The sequence below is a fragment of the Salarias fasciatus genome, chromosome 8, assembly GCF_902148845.1.
Source record: "Salarias fasciatus chromosome 8, fSalaFa1.1, whole genome shotgun sequence".
Classification (NCBI taxonomy): domain Eukaryota; kingdom Metazoa; phylum Chordata; class Actinopteri; order Blenniiformes; family Blenniidae; genus Salarias; species Salarias fasciatus.
Genome location: NC_043752.1, coordinates 11,620,688 through 11,638,936, shown reverse-complemented (window position 1 = coordinate 11,638,936; position 18,249 = coordinate 11,620,688). Strand labels below are relative to the sequence as shown.

General features: G+C 41.9%; 4 protein-coding genes across 4 annotated transcripts; 3 read left to right on the top strand and 1 right to left on the bottom strand.

Moving 5' to 3' along the window:
• Nucleotides 1–1,662: 1,662 nt before the first annotated feature.
• LOC115393092 (ferritin, lower subunit) lies at nucleotides 1,663–3,547 on the top strand. Its single transcript, XM_030097915.1, has 5 exons — nucleotides 1,663–1,795; nucleotides 2,293–2,396; nucleotides 2,487–2,633; nucleotides 2,712–2,837; nucleotides 3,020–3,547. Exons 2-5 carry the CDS (start codon nucleotides 2,295–2,297, stop codon nucleotides 3,167–3,169), a joined length of 525 nt encoding a protein of 174 aa, XP_029953775.1. The 5' UTR covers nucleotides 1,663–1,795; nucleotides 2,293–2,294; the 3' UTR covers nucleotides 3,170–3,547.
• Nucleotides 3,548–5,530: 1,983 nt separating this feature from the next.
• Nucleotides 5,531–8,504, top strand: syt5b (synaptotagmin Vb). The gene is made up of 8 exons (XM_030097914.1): nucleotides 5,531–5,752; nucleotides 6,456–6,631; nucleotides 6,710–6,808; nucleotides 6,953–7,120; nucleotides 7,307–7,474; nucleotides 7,560–7,677; nucleotides 7,801–7,934; nucleotides 8,011–8,504. Exons 1-8 carry the CDS (start codon nucleotides 5,554–5,556, stop codon nucleotides 8,218–8,220), a joined length of 1,272 nt encoding a protein of 423 aa, XP_029953774.1. The 5' UTR covers nucleotides 5,531–5,553; the 3' UTR covers nucleotides 8,221–8,504.
• Nucleotides 8,505–9,743: 1,239 nt separating this feature from the next.
• Nucleotides 9,744–13,979, top strand: dnaaf3l (dynein axonemal assembly factor 3 like). The gene is made up of 12 exons (XM_030097917.1): nucleotides 9,744–9,768; nucleotides 10,012–10,094; nucleotides 11,333–11,439; nucleotides 11,527–11,620; nucleotides 11,708–11,862; nucleotides 11,971–12,180; nucleotides 12,475–12,597; nucleotides 12,689–12,811; nucleotides 12,931–13,072; nucleotides 13,244–13,358; nucleotides 13,493–13,567; nucleotides 13,747–13,979. Exons 2-12 carry the CDS (start codon nucleotides 10,013–10,015, stop codon nucleotides 13,886–13,888), a joined length of 1,368 nt encoding a protein of 455 aa, XP_029953777.1. The 5' UTR covers nucleotides 9,744–9,768; nucleotide 10,012; the 3' UTR covers nucleotides 13,889–13,979.
• A 128-nt stretch (nucleotides 13,980–14,107) lies between these two features.
• On the bottom strand, nucleotides 14,108–16,187 carry LOC115393093 (troponin T, slow skeletal muscle-like). Its single transcript, XM_030097916.1, has 10 exons — nucleotides 16,166–16,187; nucleotides 16,022–16,040; nucleotides 15,872–15,932; nucleotides 15,670–15,786; nucleotides 15,508–15,585; nucleotides 15,293–15,406; nucleotides 15,102–15,211; nucleotides 14,680–14,770; nucleotides 14,552–14,592; nucleotides 14,108–14,278 (listed from the first exon to the last, which is right to left on the bottom strand). Exons 4-10 carry the CDS (start codon nucleotides 15,766–15,768, stop codon nucleotides 14,233–14,235), a joined length of 579 nt encoding a protein of 192 aa, XP_029953776.1. The 5' UTR covers nucleotides 15,769–15,786; nucleotides 15,872–15,932; nucleotides 16,022–16,040; nucleotides 16,166–16,187; the 3' UTR covers nucleotides 14,108–14,232.
• Between the last annotated feature and the right edge of the window lie 2,062 nt (nucleotides 16,188–18,249).

Sequence of the window (18,249 nt, the reverse complement as noted above, 5' to 3'; positions counted from 1 at the left end):
AAATGCTAATCAGGTTAAATTATATTTGCTTCACTCTAAACATGTTAGTGTGAGGATTTCTTAGTTGAAATCACTGTTTGATCTCTTCATATTAACTAGTTTTAGGTGGTTTTCTTCCACAGTCGTGGTACATTGTGACTTTTGTGACTTTTATGGCTTTTATGGTTGAAGCTCCATGAGGAAATACAACAGAACATATCTCTAACAACCGAACAGCGTCACAGCATTTATGGTTTGATATTATAAGAAGCACTCAATAAAAGTGCTCATATGACCAAAAAAAAAATTGTTCACATGGAAACAGGAGGAGGAAGTTCGCATTCATGAATGTAAATACTTTACTTCTTTTGTTTTTAGAATTTCTCATTCCACACACACGCTACACATAAGTCAAATGAGCTTCCATGTTTGACAATGAGTCTGGCAAAGGCAACTCTTTGATCGCACACGTGTTCAACACTCATGTGTCGAAGTTTATGATTATGGCAGAAGTGTGAGGCGGCTTTAACATCTTTTTTATAATGTCTGAACCTTGCACTCTTAACTTGATACACTGTAATTGTGATGCTATTTTAGTTTTCCAGCACCGCTTGTGAGAAACAGCGGCGAGTGGTGCTTAAATGAAACATCAGGTATCAATGAATGTTTACATTTTGCAGTTTGATTTCTTCCATCTGATTTAACTTTGGTTTAAATTACTTTGGCAACTGAAACTTGGTACTTTGGTAACTGAAACTTGTGTGGTGAAGGAAGTCAGCTCAACAATCCAGCAAGTTATGCAAATACAGGAACATTTCCAATCAGTTTCTTTTTTTTTTTTTTCTTGAGTTTTAGAAGACGAGCTTTCACATTTATCACACATTATTGCAGTGACAGTACAGCCGTTCTCTCTTCTCACTTAGAAACTCCTGCAAGGCCAGCGAAGAGTAGACTCCTTTTATTGTCAGAAAAAAACCTAGACTATTGTGTATAAAAAATAATCATAAAAACATGTACTCGGTGCACCATCAGTGTTTTTTGATCCTCTTCACTCAACTCCATAAAACAGAATGCAGAAGAATAACTCACACAAATTTGCATTTATAAGGTGAGAAACAAATAAGGTAGTAGTAAATAATTTGCAGTAATAATGTGCAAAAAAAAGAGGATATCAGAGTGCGTCATGAAAAAAAACTACAAAGGAAGGAAGAGAATGGAGACTGATCACTGAGGCAGGACAATGGTCGTGGTTCACGCTCTTGCACAGGTTGGTGGTTTGCATATCTGCCTGCGCACGCATGCATGAGCTTTATCTGGGCACTCTGGTTTCCTCCCACAGTGCAAAAAAGTACATCTGAGGTTTTCATTCTAAACTGCTCACGTTTTTGCATCACCGTAGTCCACTGTCAATATTTCCCCGAAACCCTCAGCTGATGAATAATGCTGTAGCAGGAAAAGGTAACGGTGATAAATGCTGAGAGGGGAGCGGTGAAAGCGAATCATTATATCCTACCGGTATTGCAGGTTAATCAATAAGAGAGTAGAGAGAAGATATCATTCACATGAAGAGGTTTACTACTTATAAAAACAGATTGCTGGTGAGACTCTGATGCGCTCTTCGTGGTAATGACACGCTCGTGCAGTAGGCGGCGGTGTGCACTAAAAACCTCTGTGCGCCTCCTCGGAGGAGCCCAGAGAAGAAGAGGAGGACAAAAAGGGGGGTCGTCGCGTCGTGGCTTGTAAACAAGTGAGTCTGATCTGCTACTTTTAGGTCTCAGAACTCTCGGAGTGGTTTAACTTCCCCTTCACGCACAAGGTGAGCGACGGGAAGGAGCGGGAGGCGTGTGGTTGGTGATCGAACATGTTTTTGTCTTGCTGGTAGGACGGCTAATTCACGAGCTAATGGATGCTAATGTTATCTTAAAGGGGCATCTGGTAACTGCTAACCGCTTTGGGAGGAACTGTGCGGGGAGTTCGTTTGAATTCGTCGTGTTTCGAAGTTCTATTTGAACCGAATGACGCTTAAATGTAGATTATAGCCTTTTTTAAAGCACCTGAGTGTGGATGGGACAGCCCACCTGAACACATGACCTCGGGGGGCTGGTGTCTCACTCAGCACTTAAATATCGGCCGAAAATTAAAACTCACTTCACCAAGTGAACGAACACGTGTCAGTCGGTTTAGTTCGAGCAAGAAGAGGTAAGGGTTTCTTCTGGTTTGTGATAAACGGGATTTTTTTTTTTCTGTTTTGTAGTGCCATATATTACTTGACTGGTCCATTTGTCTTAATGCTGATTTGGTTTTGTCTCTTAGAGATGCAGTCTGTGGTGAGACAAAACCTCCACTCGGACACCGGAGTGGACATCAATAAACTCATCAACGTGAAGCTGAATGCCTCCTACACTTACCTCTCCCTGGTATGGATACTACAGGAGCAGACTGTGTAGCCTCTGTTGGCCTCTTTAACGTTCATATCGATCCATCTATGTGTTCTTTGTCTCTTTTAGGGGATGTACTTTGACAGGGACGATGTTGCTCTGCCAAAGTTCTCCAGTTTCTTCCTGGATCGCTCTGTGAAAGAGCGGGAACAAGCTGAGAAGTTGCTGGAATATCTGAACATGAGGGGAGGACGGATTCTGCTTCAGACCATTGCTGTGAGTCCCAGTTGTTTGCGTTGGGATGCGTTTTTGTTGCTGAGCCGAGTCTTTTCAAGAATCTACTTTGTGTTGCAGAAACCAACTAGAGAGGACTGGAGAGGCGGTCTGGATGCAATGTCCTTTTCCCTGGAGTACCAGAAGTCCCTGAACGCATGTGTGCTTGATGTGCACCGCAGAGCAGGCAGCCAGGCTGATCCGCATGTAAGTCTATGATCTGTTTTTATTGTTGAGTTGGACACTAGTCTTTATCTATGCAAAAATTACAGTGTCAAAGCTTCAAGTACAATGATGCTGCAAATCAAACTATAAGAACTGTAAGAAAACGGTACCCGTCTCTTGCTGCTTACTCACCATTACTCACCATTTCTTGTCTTCTTCTCTAGCTGTGTGATTTCCTCGAGCAGCATTTCCTCGAGGAGAGCCACGAAACCATCAAGAAGCTGGGCGACTACGTCGGCAGCCTGACCCGCATCACTGGATCCGAGACCCACGGTCCTATGGGAGAATACCTCTTTGATAAACACACTCTGTGAAGGGCCGCGGCAATTACGTCATACCAGCTCCAAATTTTATGAAGTTACAAGCAATCATTGATTCACTCACGCTGCATTGCGTTTCCGTTTAAAACAGACATTGTGTCATCTTCATAGTTTACATAACTCTTGTGCCTTTGGTACAAAATAAATCCAGTGCAAGTTACCTGGAAATACCTCAAAAAGTGGAAATAAGGTCCTCAGTGCTATGTTGCTCCAACTGCCTCTCACCTAAGCTAAGCTGTGTCATATTTCATGCATTCCAATGTCGGGTTTCAACATCCACAATTTTGTAAAAGTCTGAAGTTTTTACTTGTTCAAAAACATTAAGATTTGGAACAATGATTTATGAAATCCATTAAAGACGGATCACCCTGACAAGTTCCTCTGTTGTTTTTCTGTAACCTGGTTTGACGATGACACTTCCTCCTCAGTCATCTGATAGACAGTCTGAGGACACTTTGTTGCGTCTGCTCCTGCAGAACATTGTAAAGATAACGCTGAGACTTTGCTTACTCACTGTGGGGAGGGCGCTTAATGTTTGACACTGAGCTAACGGACTGCTTGTGGTTGAAAATGTCTACCCTGCAACTTGCAAATTATACGTTTCAGCACAGATAACGGTCAGTTGCAGCTACGTGACTATATTGCATCACCGTCACGAGGACAACATCCTATTAAGTTCTTTTCATGATTCAGCTGTGTTGTAATGATTAGGCCAATGACTTACCATAAATATTCAGGTTGCTTTGAAACAAGAAACAAGTGTCATGCAGACATAATACCGATGTGTTAATTGGCTGAAAGCAACTCGATTAAATTGCCGTTTGTTTTCCCTTGTAGTTCAGTATGTAAATTCTGGTAATTTGTTGCATGACGGGATTGGCTGTAGAGCTCTCCAGATGCAGCGGTGCAAACACGTGGCATCGTGCCTGGGGATTATTTCCCCCACAGTGTTCTAAATGAAACTATGTGTTGTGTACAGTAAAGTAGCAAGCCAAGGGATGAGGATGGTGGGATATCCACTGTCACTGATTGACGATTGGCTGCGAGTAGAGCTATGCTGAGGGGATTAGCAAAGAGCTGGATGCACGACAATCTCTTCAGTCTAATGATAAACACGGCCAATGCTGCCATCAATGTAATGAACACTTTGCGCTCGAAGTGAGAAACTCTCCAGATTTTCAGTGTGTGAAATTCTTCATTTCACAACAGTACTGCAAGATAAAGGAGAGCGCTGGTTTTTATGCATCTTCAGCCACATATAAAGCAACAGATGTGTTGTCAGCCTTCTAATATCAGCAGGAGGGGTAGGGGGGATTAAATGACAGCACTACTCGAGTGATTTGTCAGTGCTTTAGCGTTGATAGAAAGGGTTGCAGAGAGCCTGTCAGTCGGGAGCCAAGAGAAAACCAGAGGATTTCTAGGTGTGCGAGGGCTCCTGCAAGCCAAAAGGGAAGCAACAGAAGCTGCACTCAAAACTAGAAATTCTGGTGAGAGCTGTCCAGTGTGAAGGGAATTAAAGGGACATATCAACAGGTAAGATTACCGAGGACTTCAGGCTCTTTTACTTTGATTGTGAGACGAATACTGTGCAACAAATTATTGAAAGCTAAAAGATTAAAATTTTATTCTGAATTATAAATATACACGTTTCAAGGTTTACTTATCACTGTGTGATGTGATGTAATTTGTTTCTTCTCTCTCAAATCAGAATCCTCTATCAGTCATTAGCTGCCATCAAGTGCATTGATGTTTAACGTGCAAAATATGAAATACTAAAAATATTTCTGTTATTCTAAATAATGTAGAAAATCATTATTTAAACTACAAATGAAAAGACTGGGATTTCCCTGAACCTTTTCAGGAATAAAGTGTGCATCATTGTGGTTCCTTTAATTAAATTAAATAGTAAATTCACAAAACATTAAACGCCATATTCGACTATCCAGAAGAACAAAGCAGTGAATTTGGACGAGGGGAAATAAGGGAAAACACCAGCCCCTATTTATTAAAGCTCAGAGAATCTGGGATTTTGGATTAATATTGTAGTGCTGGACTTTAATCCAGTCCCCAGCAGAGACAGCGGCGCGAGAAAAATGGGGATGGGATGAACGTGGGAGTGAAAGCGTGGGTTATGGAATGGAGGAATTGACAGAGTATGAGAGTAACAGAGGGATTAGGGTCAGCCATGTTGAGCATCTGGCTTAGAGATGTCCTATGCTCTTCAACTGTACTGCCACACATGAACACAGGGATTACATGGCATGCATGTAGTGTTGTGTTATCTCTGGCTGGAGGAGCCAACTTGCCTGAGAGCATGTGCAGGCAGAAAAAAAAAAATGTGATCAACTGCATTGATTTTTCTGTTCCTGGCAGCTGACATGAGGCTGGTCAGCGCCGGGGTCCGGGTCCGGAGGGCCGCAGAGCCGGCCGAACCCGAGTCGGAAGAGGCAACGGAGCCGGTTCATCACGAGCACGCTCACTCCGAACATCAAGAACACACACATACAGAACATCACCCTGGACACGATTACAACCACATGAAGGACAAGTTCATGAATGAACTGACTCATCTGCCAAGTAAGAGATTCCTTACGCTGAAGAACGCAGGGCTGAAATGATGAAGAACAATGTTCACGATTATGTAATGCATTTTGGTCAAATTCACCATGAAATGAATGAGTTCAAAGAAAATTCAGTGTTCATCATCATTTTGTGTCAAATGTACGACGGCAGCTCGTGTCTGTGACAGTAAAGAACTTAATGATGAGCTGCTGCCGGTGGCTGCGGTCGCGCGCGGCCACTCCCAGACGAATGACAGTTATCTCACAGAACACTTGTGCCGCAAACTGTCGTGAGATAAGAGCCTAAGAAAGTTGCGTGACCTACCAGTCACTCTTGTGAAAAGCACTATAACCTAGGATTTGATAATAAAGATTACATTTTTGGCTCTGTTCTCTAAGCTATTTATGTTCAGCATTTTAAGGTTCAGATTGAATTAAAAAAAAAAAAACGAATCATTAAAGTGGATATTTTTAATCTGAAGATGTCAAAACAATTATTTTCTTCATCTAAAGTTAAAGCGCAGTACACGTTTATAGCCATTTGCATTGATAAATGTGCTTAAATCCTGACGATTAGATCAGAATTCAAGATTATAGTTTGTTTATTTTCCTGAAAAAATGTTGTGTTTTACATTTATTAAGTTAATATTGTGAATATAAACTTAGGATATGATCAAATCTATCCTCTGTTCCGTCATGTTCTCATCTTCACCTTGCAGTTCCCATGTGGGCAGTGGGAGCCATCGTTGTGTTGGTGCTGGCTTTGGTGGCATGCTTCATCTTCTGCGTTTTCAAAAAATGCTTCGGGAAAAAGAAAAAGCCCAAAAAAGTCAGAGAGAGGAAAGCAGGCAGGCGCAGAAAGGCAAAGGAAGGTGAAGGAGAGACTGGCGAGAAGGTAAAACACTGCTAAATCGGATCTTGACGGATTTCAGATCTTCATTAATATTCACTGCACTGGCGTTTTGTCTTTTAGGAGGGGGAGGTGAAGAAGGAAGGGGAGGAAGAGGAGAAAGAGCAGGAGAAGCTGGGGAAGCTGGAGTTTTCCCTGGACTACAACTTTACAGATTCACAGGTTTGTCATTCGAGAAAACAACATTAAAGAGACTTGAAGATAAGAATCCAAGTTTAAAGACCTTTGATAATTTGGGAGAACATCCATATTGTCTTTTTTTTTCCTCTTTCTAAAAATTATTTTCTTTTTCTATTTTTTCTCAAGCTTATAGTGGGCATTCTTCAGGCTCAGGATCTGGCTGCTATGGACATGGGGGGAACTTCAGACCCTTATGTCAAAGTGTTTTTATTGCCAGATAAAAAAAAGAAGTATGAGACCAAAGTTCAGCGCAAAAATCTCTGCCCCGTTTTCAACGAGACCTTCATCTTTAAGGTAAACACCTTTCTGTTGTTGACATATCCATGTTTGGTCTCCATGTCACATCTTTTGTTAGTGTTTCTGTCACATGAAATGTCACCAACAATACACAAAAGAAAAAGAACTGTTTTTCAGAAGCTACTGAAACTGTTTATCACATACGTAATATTTCACCATCTTCATCATAACTTCTCTTTCTAGATTCCATATGCTGAGTTGGGCGGAAAAACATTGGTGCTGCAAGTTTTTGACTTTGATCGTTTCTCCAAGCACGATATGATTGGTGAAATAAAGATTCCCATGAACAGTGTCGACTTGGGCCAGCCGATGCAGCAGTGGAGGGACTTGGAGAGTGGTGAGAAGGAGGAGGTATGAAATAACACAACTTTATCCAATTATCTGTGAGATACTGTATATGAGTTTGCCTTAAAATGATCACTAAATTGCTTTCCAGCAGGAAAAACTGGGTGATATATGCATTTCTCTACGATATGTACCAACTGCTGGAAAACTGACAGTGAACATCATGGAGGCCAAAAATCTTAAGAAAATGGATGTTGGTGGCTTATCAGGTACCTGAACACGATGCCAATAATTATTATGACTCCATCCGATTTTAACAAAATACTTCAGTTGAACAAGAAGAAGAAAAAGTCACATGAAATACAGCTCACCTTCTTCTCTTCTTTCACAAGACCCATATGTGAAGATTGTTCTGCAACAGAATGGGAAGCGGATTAAGAAGAAGAAGACAACGGTCAAGAAGAACACACTCAATCCTTACTTCAATGAGAGCTTCAGCTTTGAAGTCCCCTTTGAGCAAATACAGGTGGGTTTTTAACTCGTGTGATCAACTTATACTGAAAATGAATCAGAGGTTGACGATTGCTTCTTCTGTTTCCCAGAAAGTGCAGGTGGTCATCACAGTGTTTGACTATGACAAACTGGGGAGCAATGACCCCATTGGAAAGACCTTCATGGGTTACGGAGCCACGGGAGTCGGACTACGCCACTGGTCAGATATGCTCGCCAACCCCAGACGCCCGGTAGCCCAGTGGCACACTCTCATGCCGGAGGAGGAAGTCGACGCAGCACTCAAAGCGAAACCACGTTAAAGGAAGATCAGGTGCTGCGATGGAGCTTCATGTTAAACTTTATGTTTCCTCTAACTGCATAAATTTGTTTACCTTTTTGTTTCTTTTCTGATCATTTAATGTGTGTATGTGTGTGCGTGATGTACAGGCATTTTTTGATAACTGACTGTTCTGAAAACTTCTACTTCTCCAATTTACTTCTCTGTACCTCAAACCATAATGAATCTGTATTTGTACAGTACTTGGGAAACACTTTCCTGTAGATGTGCATTTTTTTGTTTATGCTTTGTAAATGTGGACATTTAGAAGAATGAGTCACAGGAATACTCTAAAAAGTTTTCAGGTCTGAAGTCATGATCGTTTCTATATCTTACGTTATGTGCACTGAGCCTTTTTGTTGCACATTTTGTATCTCTGTAATGCACCAGAGTCCTGAAATAAACCCTCAGTGGACACCTGACGTCACATCAGTGTTTTTCTTCAACCTTTATGTCAACTGGATGCAAATCCAATTTCTGCTTTTTGTTTTGTTCTTTGTTTGTCAGTCCTCCGCATGTGACTTTACAGGCCAAAGGTGAATCCATTGTTTACATTACAAGTTAGCTGAACAAACACAAATTGTTCTCACATAGGTGGTCATTTCATATTTTTTTCAGAACACTTTCAACGTCACTTAATTTTGTTTGCTCATATCAAGTTGTTTTACACATATCAAGCATATAAATATAACAGCAGAATTTGTCCACTTTGCTCTGATGCTACAGATGATGAAACACCCTTTTAAAATTTTAGTGTTAGAGTCATCACTTGTTACAAACTGAAAAACTGGAGTCTGCTATGTAATAAAAGTATAGCTGGTCTCATTGCCATCTGCTACAGCAGGGATGAGCAGCTCTGGTCATAGTGAGGGGCCATAAAAGATCATCCTCTCCAGCAGAGGGTCAGATTGATGTATGGATATATTAGAGTTCAATGTAAATTCATTTTACTGAATCTAAATGCCTGAAAATACATTCATTTTAGCACAATTCATGAAATAATTGCACTTGATATAGAGTCCAAATGTTGTTAATTAGCATACATGCTTCAACATCAAAGAAGGCACATAGGGGCTTCTTCAAGGTAGTTTCACTCACCTCTGACGCTCATATTTTTCAGAGCTTGTAATAAAGTTGACACCAATTAGCTAAATTCCTGTCTTTCTACTCCATGCACTCCCTACATCCTCACTGTTTTCCTATCCTCCTCCTACACACGTCATCTGTTTCTCTTGTCCTGCTCACCTCCTAATGCGTCTCATCTTTAATGCAAATACCCGCATTTACAGGTTCTCTTCAACGTGCTCTAAATTCTCAATATGGATCACAATGTCATCCAAACAGTAAAAGTTCAACAGATCAAAACGAAGTAGCCAAAGTGAGAAAAGCTGCTATGCGTCTTCTCACCTCAAGGCAGCGTCACTACAAGCCCAGGCTGAACGTGCTGAATGTGTTGCCTAGCAACAGAAGGTAAACTTTCTGCCAACAGAAAGCTGTAAACTTCGTTCCACTGTCCTCTTGAAGTGTTCAGGTGAGATTTCTACTCGTTAAATTTTTCCCCCCATTTAAGGCAGGGTTTGAAGTCAGTTACAGGTCTGTGCACCTCTAAAACAGCTATTTTTGAAAGCTAGCTTATTAGCCCGTTAGCAGTAGTTTATATTAGCCGCTTGCCGACTGTCAGTGTAGACACTTGTAACGTGCGCATTTACCTCCTCACTGGCTGTCTCGCGCTCACATGGCCATTTGAGCACTTTGTATTTTCTTTAATCTGCAGGATGAGTGCTGGGCGAGCGTCGGAAGGCGCGGGCAGCATCTCCTGGTGGGGCTTCAGTCCTGCGCGTGACCTGCTCAGAATGGGTGAGGGGGTTTGAGGCGCACGCGACTTTGCCGTGTTCACATAAGCTAGACCTTTTTAAAATAGAACCATAAAGAACTGTCTATGTGTGTTGTTTGCTGTGCACGAGCAACATATGTTGATGAGAAACAATCTAGCAGAGCCTATTATAACTTGAGGATGTTTAAATGAATATTATGAAACTTGGTCTCAAACTAATTAGTGATGTACAGAACAGGTGTGTGTGTGTGTGTGTGTGTGTGTGTGTGTGTTGGGGGGGGGGGGCTAATTGGACACGCTGAAGCAGTGAAACAAAATTACTGAGTGCTCGTCTACTGTTTGTATTAGCTGATATATTCAACATGAAGCAGGGGGCTGCAAAAAAATATCTATCTCAATTTGACTCAAATGGTCCAACTAATAAAAACAATACTTTATATGTTAAAGGTAAATGGGAAAGGGAAGCAGGGATTGAAATTTCTGAGGAGACTTGGGGCAATGTTTGGTCCTTCCAGTGGACAACTTCCAGCTCAATGGTCTGGAGACAGCATTGAGCTGGAAGAACATTATCAGATATTTTAGGACACCATACCAGGAGCAATATAAAGGTGCAAATATGCCATGCTGGAGATGATGTGGCACAACAGGTGCAAATCATGATCATATCTTTTGGGAATGTCCCAATTAAAAAAAAAAAAAGAAGTTTAACCAAGAAATAAAATGTTCACAGTTAAATATATGACCAACAATAAAAAAAAAAAAGAAAAAAAAGTGTAACTGATATTTGCTATCGACCCTGAATCATTTACCATGAAGAAAAACCATCCAGACTGCAGCTTCTGGTAATCACACACAGTCATGTTAACCATTTGGCCTTCTGTGTTGCATTGCTGCAGCAGTTATTATCATATTATCATAAGAAGGCATCGCTTTGGCTTTCATGATATAAGTTGGAAACTGAGTCACAAATTTACACAAACCAATAGAGAAGTGTGATGTGGTGCTATCTTAGTTAAAAAAAAAAATCTACATTTAAATATTTGTCACCTCACTTCCTCAAACTCAATTCTGACTTCCTTAATGAAGTAACACTCTTGTTCATGTTGTGTTTGTGGTTTTCACACGGACTTCTGTGTCTGTATCATATTTATTCAATGTACAACCTTGATTTTGGAGGCCTTTTTTTATTTATTCTATTTTAAAGCTGTGAACGGCTGTTACAAACAGAGCCCACTCATTTTGTGATCACTGGTTTTCTCAGGTCCTGTGAACCGTGACAGAGACGCTAATGTCTTGCTGGTTGGCAGTGGAGATCCACGACATATTCTGAAGACCATTGCTGGTTTGCAGGAAAAGCAAAGTCTTCATGTAAGTCTCCTAAACTGTCCAACTCCCACTGTGAACAGACATCTGCATGAGCCGCTGCCAATGAGCTCCATTGTCCCTTCTCTGCAGGTGTGGGTGGTAGAAAACAGCATGGAAGTGGTGGCTCGACAGCTGCTACTCCTCTACCTTGCACTAATGCCTCAGGAAAACATGGGAATCAATGGTGGGCCTGACTTTAATGAATTATTAATTATTTAAAAAGTATTAAATGCTTGATGTGTCCTATTCCATCAAGTTGTTTTGTTTTTAGAGAAGACAGAGATTTTCCTGGAGGTGTTTGGGAACGGTGAAATCCGCAGCCAGACGGAGGAGACAGTGCGACGTGCGGCCTGTCAGCTCTCCCGGTCTGTCACTGAGGCCGTGGAGACAGCCGCACACGACTGTCTGAACACCAGTCTCCTCAAGGTACACACATCTCTCCAGTGTGTTTCTGGTTTAATGCCAGATCTCCGGCACTGGACATTAGGCCTGTTCAGACAAACCCTCAATGCGACCGTCACTGTATTTCTACAGTTTAAGGAGCGGGATGAACTGGACCAAATATTCAAGTTGTGGACCCAGTCGGTGTCTTCATCATCTTCATCCTCTTCATGTGAGCATCGTGCTCCCTTCTCGATGTCCAGAGCCTGGGATTATCGTGTCAGACAGCATCTGGGAACGCGCTATGACTCCAGAAAAGGCTGCTTTGACTGGGACCTTACCATGAAGCTGCATGGCAAAGGGGTATTTATTGAAAGATTTTAGTTATTTCATTTATAACCTACTTTTTTGATGATTTTATTTTATTTATTTTATTTCATTTTACCTTTACATTTTGTTCTAAAACTATACTAAAAACAACTGTTTTTATTGAATTACCTTCCAGTTGTTGTCATTTCGATTTTTCTCAGAGTTTACCTTTTTCTTATGGATAGCTCTGAATGTGTGTGATCCAAATTTGTTGAAGACAAACACACAGAGATACTCGAGATATTTTCCAGTAATAAGAAGGTTTGTTTGTCTCTGGACCATCTGCAGTGCGGCGTCATCAGCAAACAGCAGTATGTACGATGGCGAGAGCGGGGGCTGGCGTTCGAGATGAGGGAAGGCGTTTACCAAACCGCCAACGCAAGTTTGCTCTCCTCAAAAGTTTTTAGTCAGGTAAGTGAATAACTGTGTACAAAATGGGAAAATAACAGAAAAAATGGAGGATCTTTGAAGAGGAAGCTTCATTTTGTGTTTGTTTGAACAGAGAGGGAGGAAAGTGTCTGTCAGGGGCTACTGGGGAGACATCGTTTCCAGCCCTTACCTCTCCTTCGGCATTGAAACCGATGACCAGAGTCTGCTGAAGACACACAATGGGCAACACATCAAGGTGAAATGAATCGAAGTGCGGCCACAGAACAGATACCACACTGCACTTTGTTCGCACACGTTTTTCATAAAAGTGGGAATATCTGTTTGATCCATCTCTTCTTCTTGTTCGATCCACAGACAGCCCAGGATATCTCCGTTGCAAATGTGCAGGAATTGTTCCAGTGCCTGTCCAGCAGACGGGGCTGCCCCACTGCATCTCAGCCTCACACAGAATCAGAGGATCCAACGACACCAGCTCGACTCAACGCCACTTTTCACGGTAAAAAAAAAAAACCTGTGGCATGAAGTCTTTAGCTTGAGAGGAATTGAACGACAGTGCAGACCCAGGTCAACAGGTTACATTTACTTTTGGATTACATGTCAAATTAGAGTTTCAATAAGGATAAAGAGTTTGGTATTTCAGCTCAAATGATTCTCCTGTCCTCTCCAGACTTGATGCAGCTGAACGGCGTCTCAGTGACCTTCCTGCCTTCAGACTCGCTGCAAAAACTGCCCCAAAAACCCAAATACTCCCACTTCTTCAACACCATTTACTTCTCAGTGGGGTAAGACATTTCTGATCATCATGAATCGGAATCTTTTGCCGTCCGTCCACCTGGCCTGCAGACTACTGTTATGACGGCTGATCACGTTTCGTTCCGTTTCTGTTTCTGCTTCCTCGTCGACCTCTGCTGTAAAGCTGTGCGCACCAGTTGGGCCCGGAGACGAGACAGATTGCAGCACCAGACGCCGTGCTCGTGGTGGAGCTGGCCAAGTGAGGGTTTTTATAGTAACAGGGCTTGTTACCATGGTGACAGTGCTGCCTCTCAGAGTACAGTACTGTATCTGGTTTTCTGTGTTGGTTATTTGTGTTTCCCAAAATCGAGGATTACCAATAACTCTATTTTTGAAAGTTGTCGTTGTGCCGACTGTCTTTGTTTTTGTGTGTCTCAGGTACATACTGGATCTGAACAAAGAGCAAGAAGACGGCTTTGCAGAGACAGTGAGGCGCATGGCATCGGAGGCTGCGTTTGAGCCGTGGCACGAGGAAAACAGGGAGGATGCTCATGCTGTTTTCATACAGCAGGAGAAGTAACCATGGTTCAGTTAAACAGAGTTGTTTACTGCTCTCCTGCTGCCAGCAGTTAAATCCTTACAGACATTTTTACAAGTTATGTAGACTTTGTAGCAGCTGTGAATATTTATTTCTGAAAAAACAACAGTAATAATCTCCTATTGTACTTCAGATGATCCATATATTTAAAGTAGAATGTGCATGCATTTTGTTAGCCACAGATGAATTTTCAACTAATGTCACACAACACCTCTTACGTAGCACAAATGAGTGACACTACAAAGCTGTCCGTTTTAAAATCAGCAAACTAAACCACAGATAAACATGTGGTTTCGTTCGTGCCCCGGGTGTGTATCTGTCTGCATTCACTTCCAGCGGCCGCCAACCTTCCCCTTACCGTGGACTTTTTTGCTGCAACGAGAGAAGAGAGCAGACAAAGCATGTTGTGGTCAGAACCGACTGCAGAGCGAGAAAGGGAAGTAGCAACGTTTCCCTTTCTGCTCTGACACTTTATGGAAACTACGTCTGATGCGTGCGTCCTGTTAATAAAATGTCAGATGCTTAAGCACTGTGAGATTTTAATTTCCTGCATGTGATGGTGTTTCCACTTGTTTGTCTTATATTTGCATAGTCAATGTAAAGCGCTTCTGCTTCACCTCACTCTCCCCAAGCAGACCAACTCACAATTTCTGTGCATGTTGGATTCTGTTCAGGAGGACATTTATCTGAAAAGAAAATTACAAACAGTCACACACTGGTTATTGGAAAAAAAAAAAAAAAAAAGGAGTATATTGTTCGCACAAAGGCCTCACCTCATACTTCTGCCTCCACATCTTCTCCGTCAGGTCGAACTTCTCAGACTCCAGCTGGTAGATCCGCTCCCACATCTCTTTGGCTCGCTCTCTGAAACACACCAGGCGTATGCTTTTTGTGTCAAGGGACAGCATGTGCAAGACTTCACCAGCTGCTACTTGTTTACATACATTTTGGCGACACTGACCCATTAAAAAATATTTAAAGTAACCGAAGAAACTGACTCTGCTTCTGGATTTCAGGAAAGATAGTGTTTATATGAAATAATAGAGAATAGATTCAGTTTTTTTTTTTATTTTTTAAATATGGTGGTTGGAGCAGCATAGTGGTGCAGTGGTTAACACTCTCGCCTTGTTAGTTAAGTTAGACAGCCTCTGGACAGTTAGAAAGCACATCGGTCCATCGTGAAGCCTCGGCTGACCTCAGGCCGTCCTCTCTCAGGTTCTCGATGGCCAGCGGCTTGCGTCGTTCTGCCAGAGTCTTCTTCTTGATTTCCCTCGCAGTTTGTCTTTTGCCCCGCTTCAGCTCTGCCTGCGGGAAACAAACACGTTTGGGCCGAGGCGGGAAGGACGCGCCTCACATACTCGTCGCCCTCATGCGTATCGCGCTGACCTTTGCGAGGAACCCTCCGAAGTGAGCCCCCATGTTGGACAGCACCTTCTTCTTCTTGGCCTCATCGTCCGCCCTCTTCTTCGCCTCCTCGTCCTCCTTCCTCTGTCTCTCCTCCTGAAAAAGTCATCTTCATCTGGTCACTGCTGCTTGCTCAGTAGTGCATTGAATCCTGCTGCTGTCGATTATATAGATTTAGCAATAAAATGATTGATTACTGCAATCCTGGTCTGTCTGTCCCGCTCTTTTTCGGCTCTGACTCGCTGCTGCTCGGCCCTCTCCGCTCGCCGGCTCTCCTGTAACAGAAAAAAATTAAACAGGATAAATCCTTTATCCTCACAAACATATATGGGAAATACAGACAAATGGAGAAAGATTACAATTCTTTCTTTGAGCCCGATCAGCTCCTCTTCCTCTTTCTTCCGTTGCTCAAAGTGCACATCGATCAGAGTCTGGAGCTCCAGGAGATCTTTCTCCATCCTCTTCCTGTGGATGTCCTAACAGGGAAGGCGGGGATTCACAGATTAAGATCATTTATCACTAGTTTCATGGTGCTGACAGTTATACACTGAAGGAACATACATCGAAGTCAACCCTCTCTCCTTCTGGGATTTTGGGAGCAGCGAGCTGATTCACCAGAGTCCTGCAAACACATGTTTTACATACCTGCCCAGATTATTTCTGGGAAAATCTCTTTATTTTTTCTATGTCAGTGTTTCTTTGTGTTCTTACTTGTATTTGGGGCGTTCTTCTTCAGCACGGCAGTCAGAAGAGCAATGGACGAGTGAATGAGGTGATTGGAAAACACAAACCAAATCCAAAACCAATCTGGTCAATTTAAAAACAACAAAACATACATGTGTAGATTAGACTCACCTCCTTCCCCCTGCTCCTCATCTTCTTCTGGAGACAAATAAAGCAAGAGCATGGATGAGTTGATGGAAAAAAATTCCAGATTCACTGGTCAGATTTTTAACTTACCATCCTGATGTCCTCTAAAGAAAATAAGAATCAGATGAGTGTATTAGAAATGTCATTAAACCAAAACCTGTGAATTATTAAAAAAGTTTAAGAATCAGAATGAAGAATTGCTCACCCATGCTCCTCGAGGAATGACATGGTGATACTGAAGACAGGAAAACAGAAACAGGACGATTATTTATAGTTTTATCAATTCATAAGGTGTACAGTAGCAAATTGCCAAAATTTTAATTTGCCAGAAAGGTGTTTTAGTGTAAACTCCCAAATCCAAAGCAATAATACACAATTTCACTGATGTATCTTCCAAAGTGCTTTGTGCTTTTTCTTTGTAAAATTTAATGATTTAACAGGTTTTTACTCTATTTTAACATTTTTTTAGTTTTTCAGTTAAACCTTCCATGTAGTTTATTTATTATTATTTATTTTTTATGTGACACTGTCATTTAAATAATATCTGTTTTATAATTTTAGATTATAGCCAAACTCAAATAGTTGAAGAGAATTCATTTTACTTTTTTCTCTTTATCGGCCTGTTTTTACTGGAAGCCATAATATGTGGCTGTATGAGTGTACATATAACCAACCAATTTACTTTTCAAAGACATTCCAATTTATTTGTTGTTCTGTTTGGCAATGCACCTGTATATTGATTTTAAAATGATATAACCCCTTGAATGACTCAGCTTTTCTTATTCAAATTAAAAAACGAGCATGTTTGGCTCCTAAAACTCTAAATAGTATGGGATAGAGTTTTTGTCTGGAGAATAATGATCTAGGAATAGAAGAGGCTGGAGGCACAATAGACTGCAGAAGCATCCTGTTACCCAGGATAAGACTGAGGAACCAGCTGTCCAATCCGTCTTCTTTAATTTGATTTACAGGAGAGAATGTGGGATGGAGAGATTAAGCTGGTCGGCTGGCTGCTATTAACACCGGCCAAGTCCTCTATTATTATTTGATCTGCTTGTAGTTCCACTGAACTGAAAGGATCTCTGGATGCGAGCGGAGCCTCATAAACATTCTGGAATTTATGACCGTGGAAGCTCATTTCAGACACATATTTCAGTCTGACTTGTTTTGGGAGGCAAGGCGTTTTACATTTACACGCAGCAGAGTAATAGTCCTGAGATGAGCAAACAGAGAAATGTGCGCCTGGCTCGGCCGGTTTTCAAAACACTTAATTTCTATGCAAACAACCAAGAGGCCGCTCAGACCGCTTCGCCTTTGAGCGCGTTAATGTCGGAGATCAAAAGCTGAGGGGGTCTTTCAGATCCCTCCATAGTTAGTTTTTAGCCAAGATCTCAGCGTATGAGCATGTGGATCTGAGTAAACAGGGACACGGACAGAAGACAGATGAAGGATTTGAGAGAGGAATTCACTGCATGGCTTCACCATTGTCCATCAGGATACGTGGACAGAGACACCAAGGGCGCCCAGAATAACCTGTATTGATGGATCACTTTTTTTTTTCAGAGATATTTTACAATGTTTTTCACTTCCAGGCACCGAATGCACCAACCAGCCATAACATTAGAACCATCTGACTGCAACGGACACATTCCCACAAAAACTAACGTCTACATCAACCACATGGGCAAGAATCGACTCCCTACATTTACGAGAGAAAGTTGGCTGCTGGTGAGCCTCAAGTCTGACAGAAAACACCCGAAAGTGTGACCTCAGTCAAAGGCTTTCCCAATTCTCCTGCTTCCAACTCATCAACCTTGTAGACAAAACGTCCACTTTCTGCCAAACAGGTGCAGAGACAATAATGCAGCTGCTGCTCAATGGGGAAGATCCTCCAATCCCAAGGTTGATGGTAGAATCCTCCATCTCGCCTGCTCCGAGAGTCAAACTGTAATGGTTTTCAGAGGTATCTGAGCTGCTTGCATGGCATCCTCGAACATTGGTGTTTGAGTGTGAGTGTGTGTGTGTGTGTGAGACTTAAAAAATATTAGAAAATGCTAAATATTTGAGAT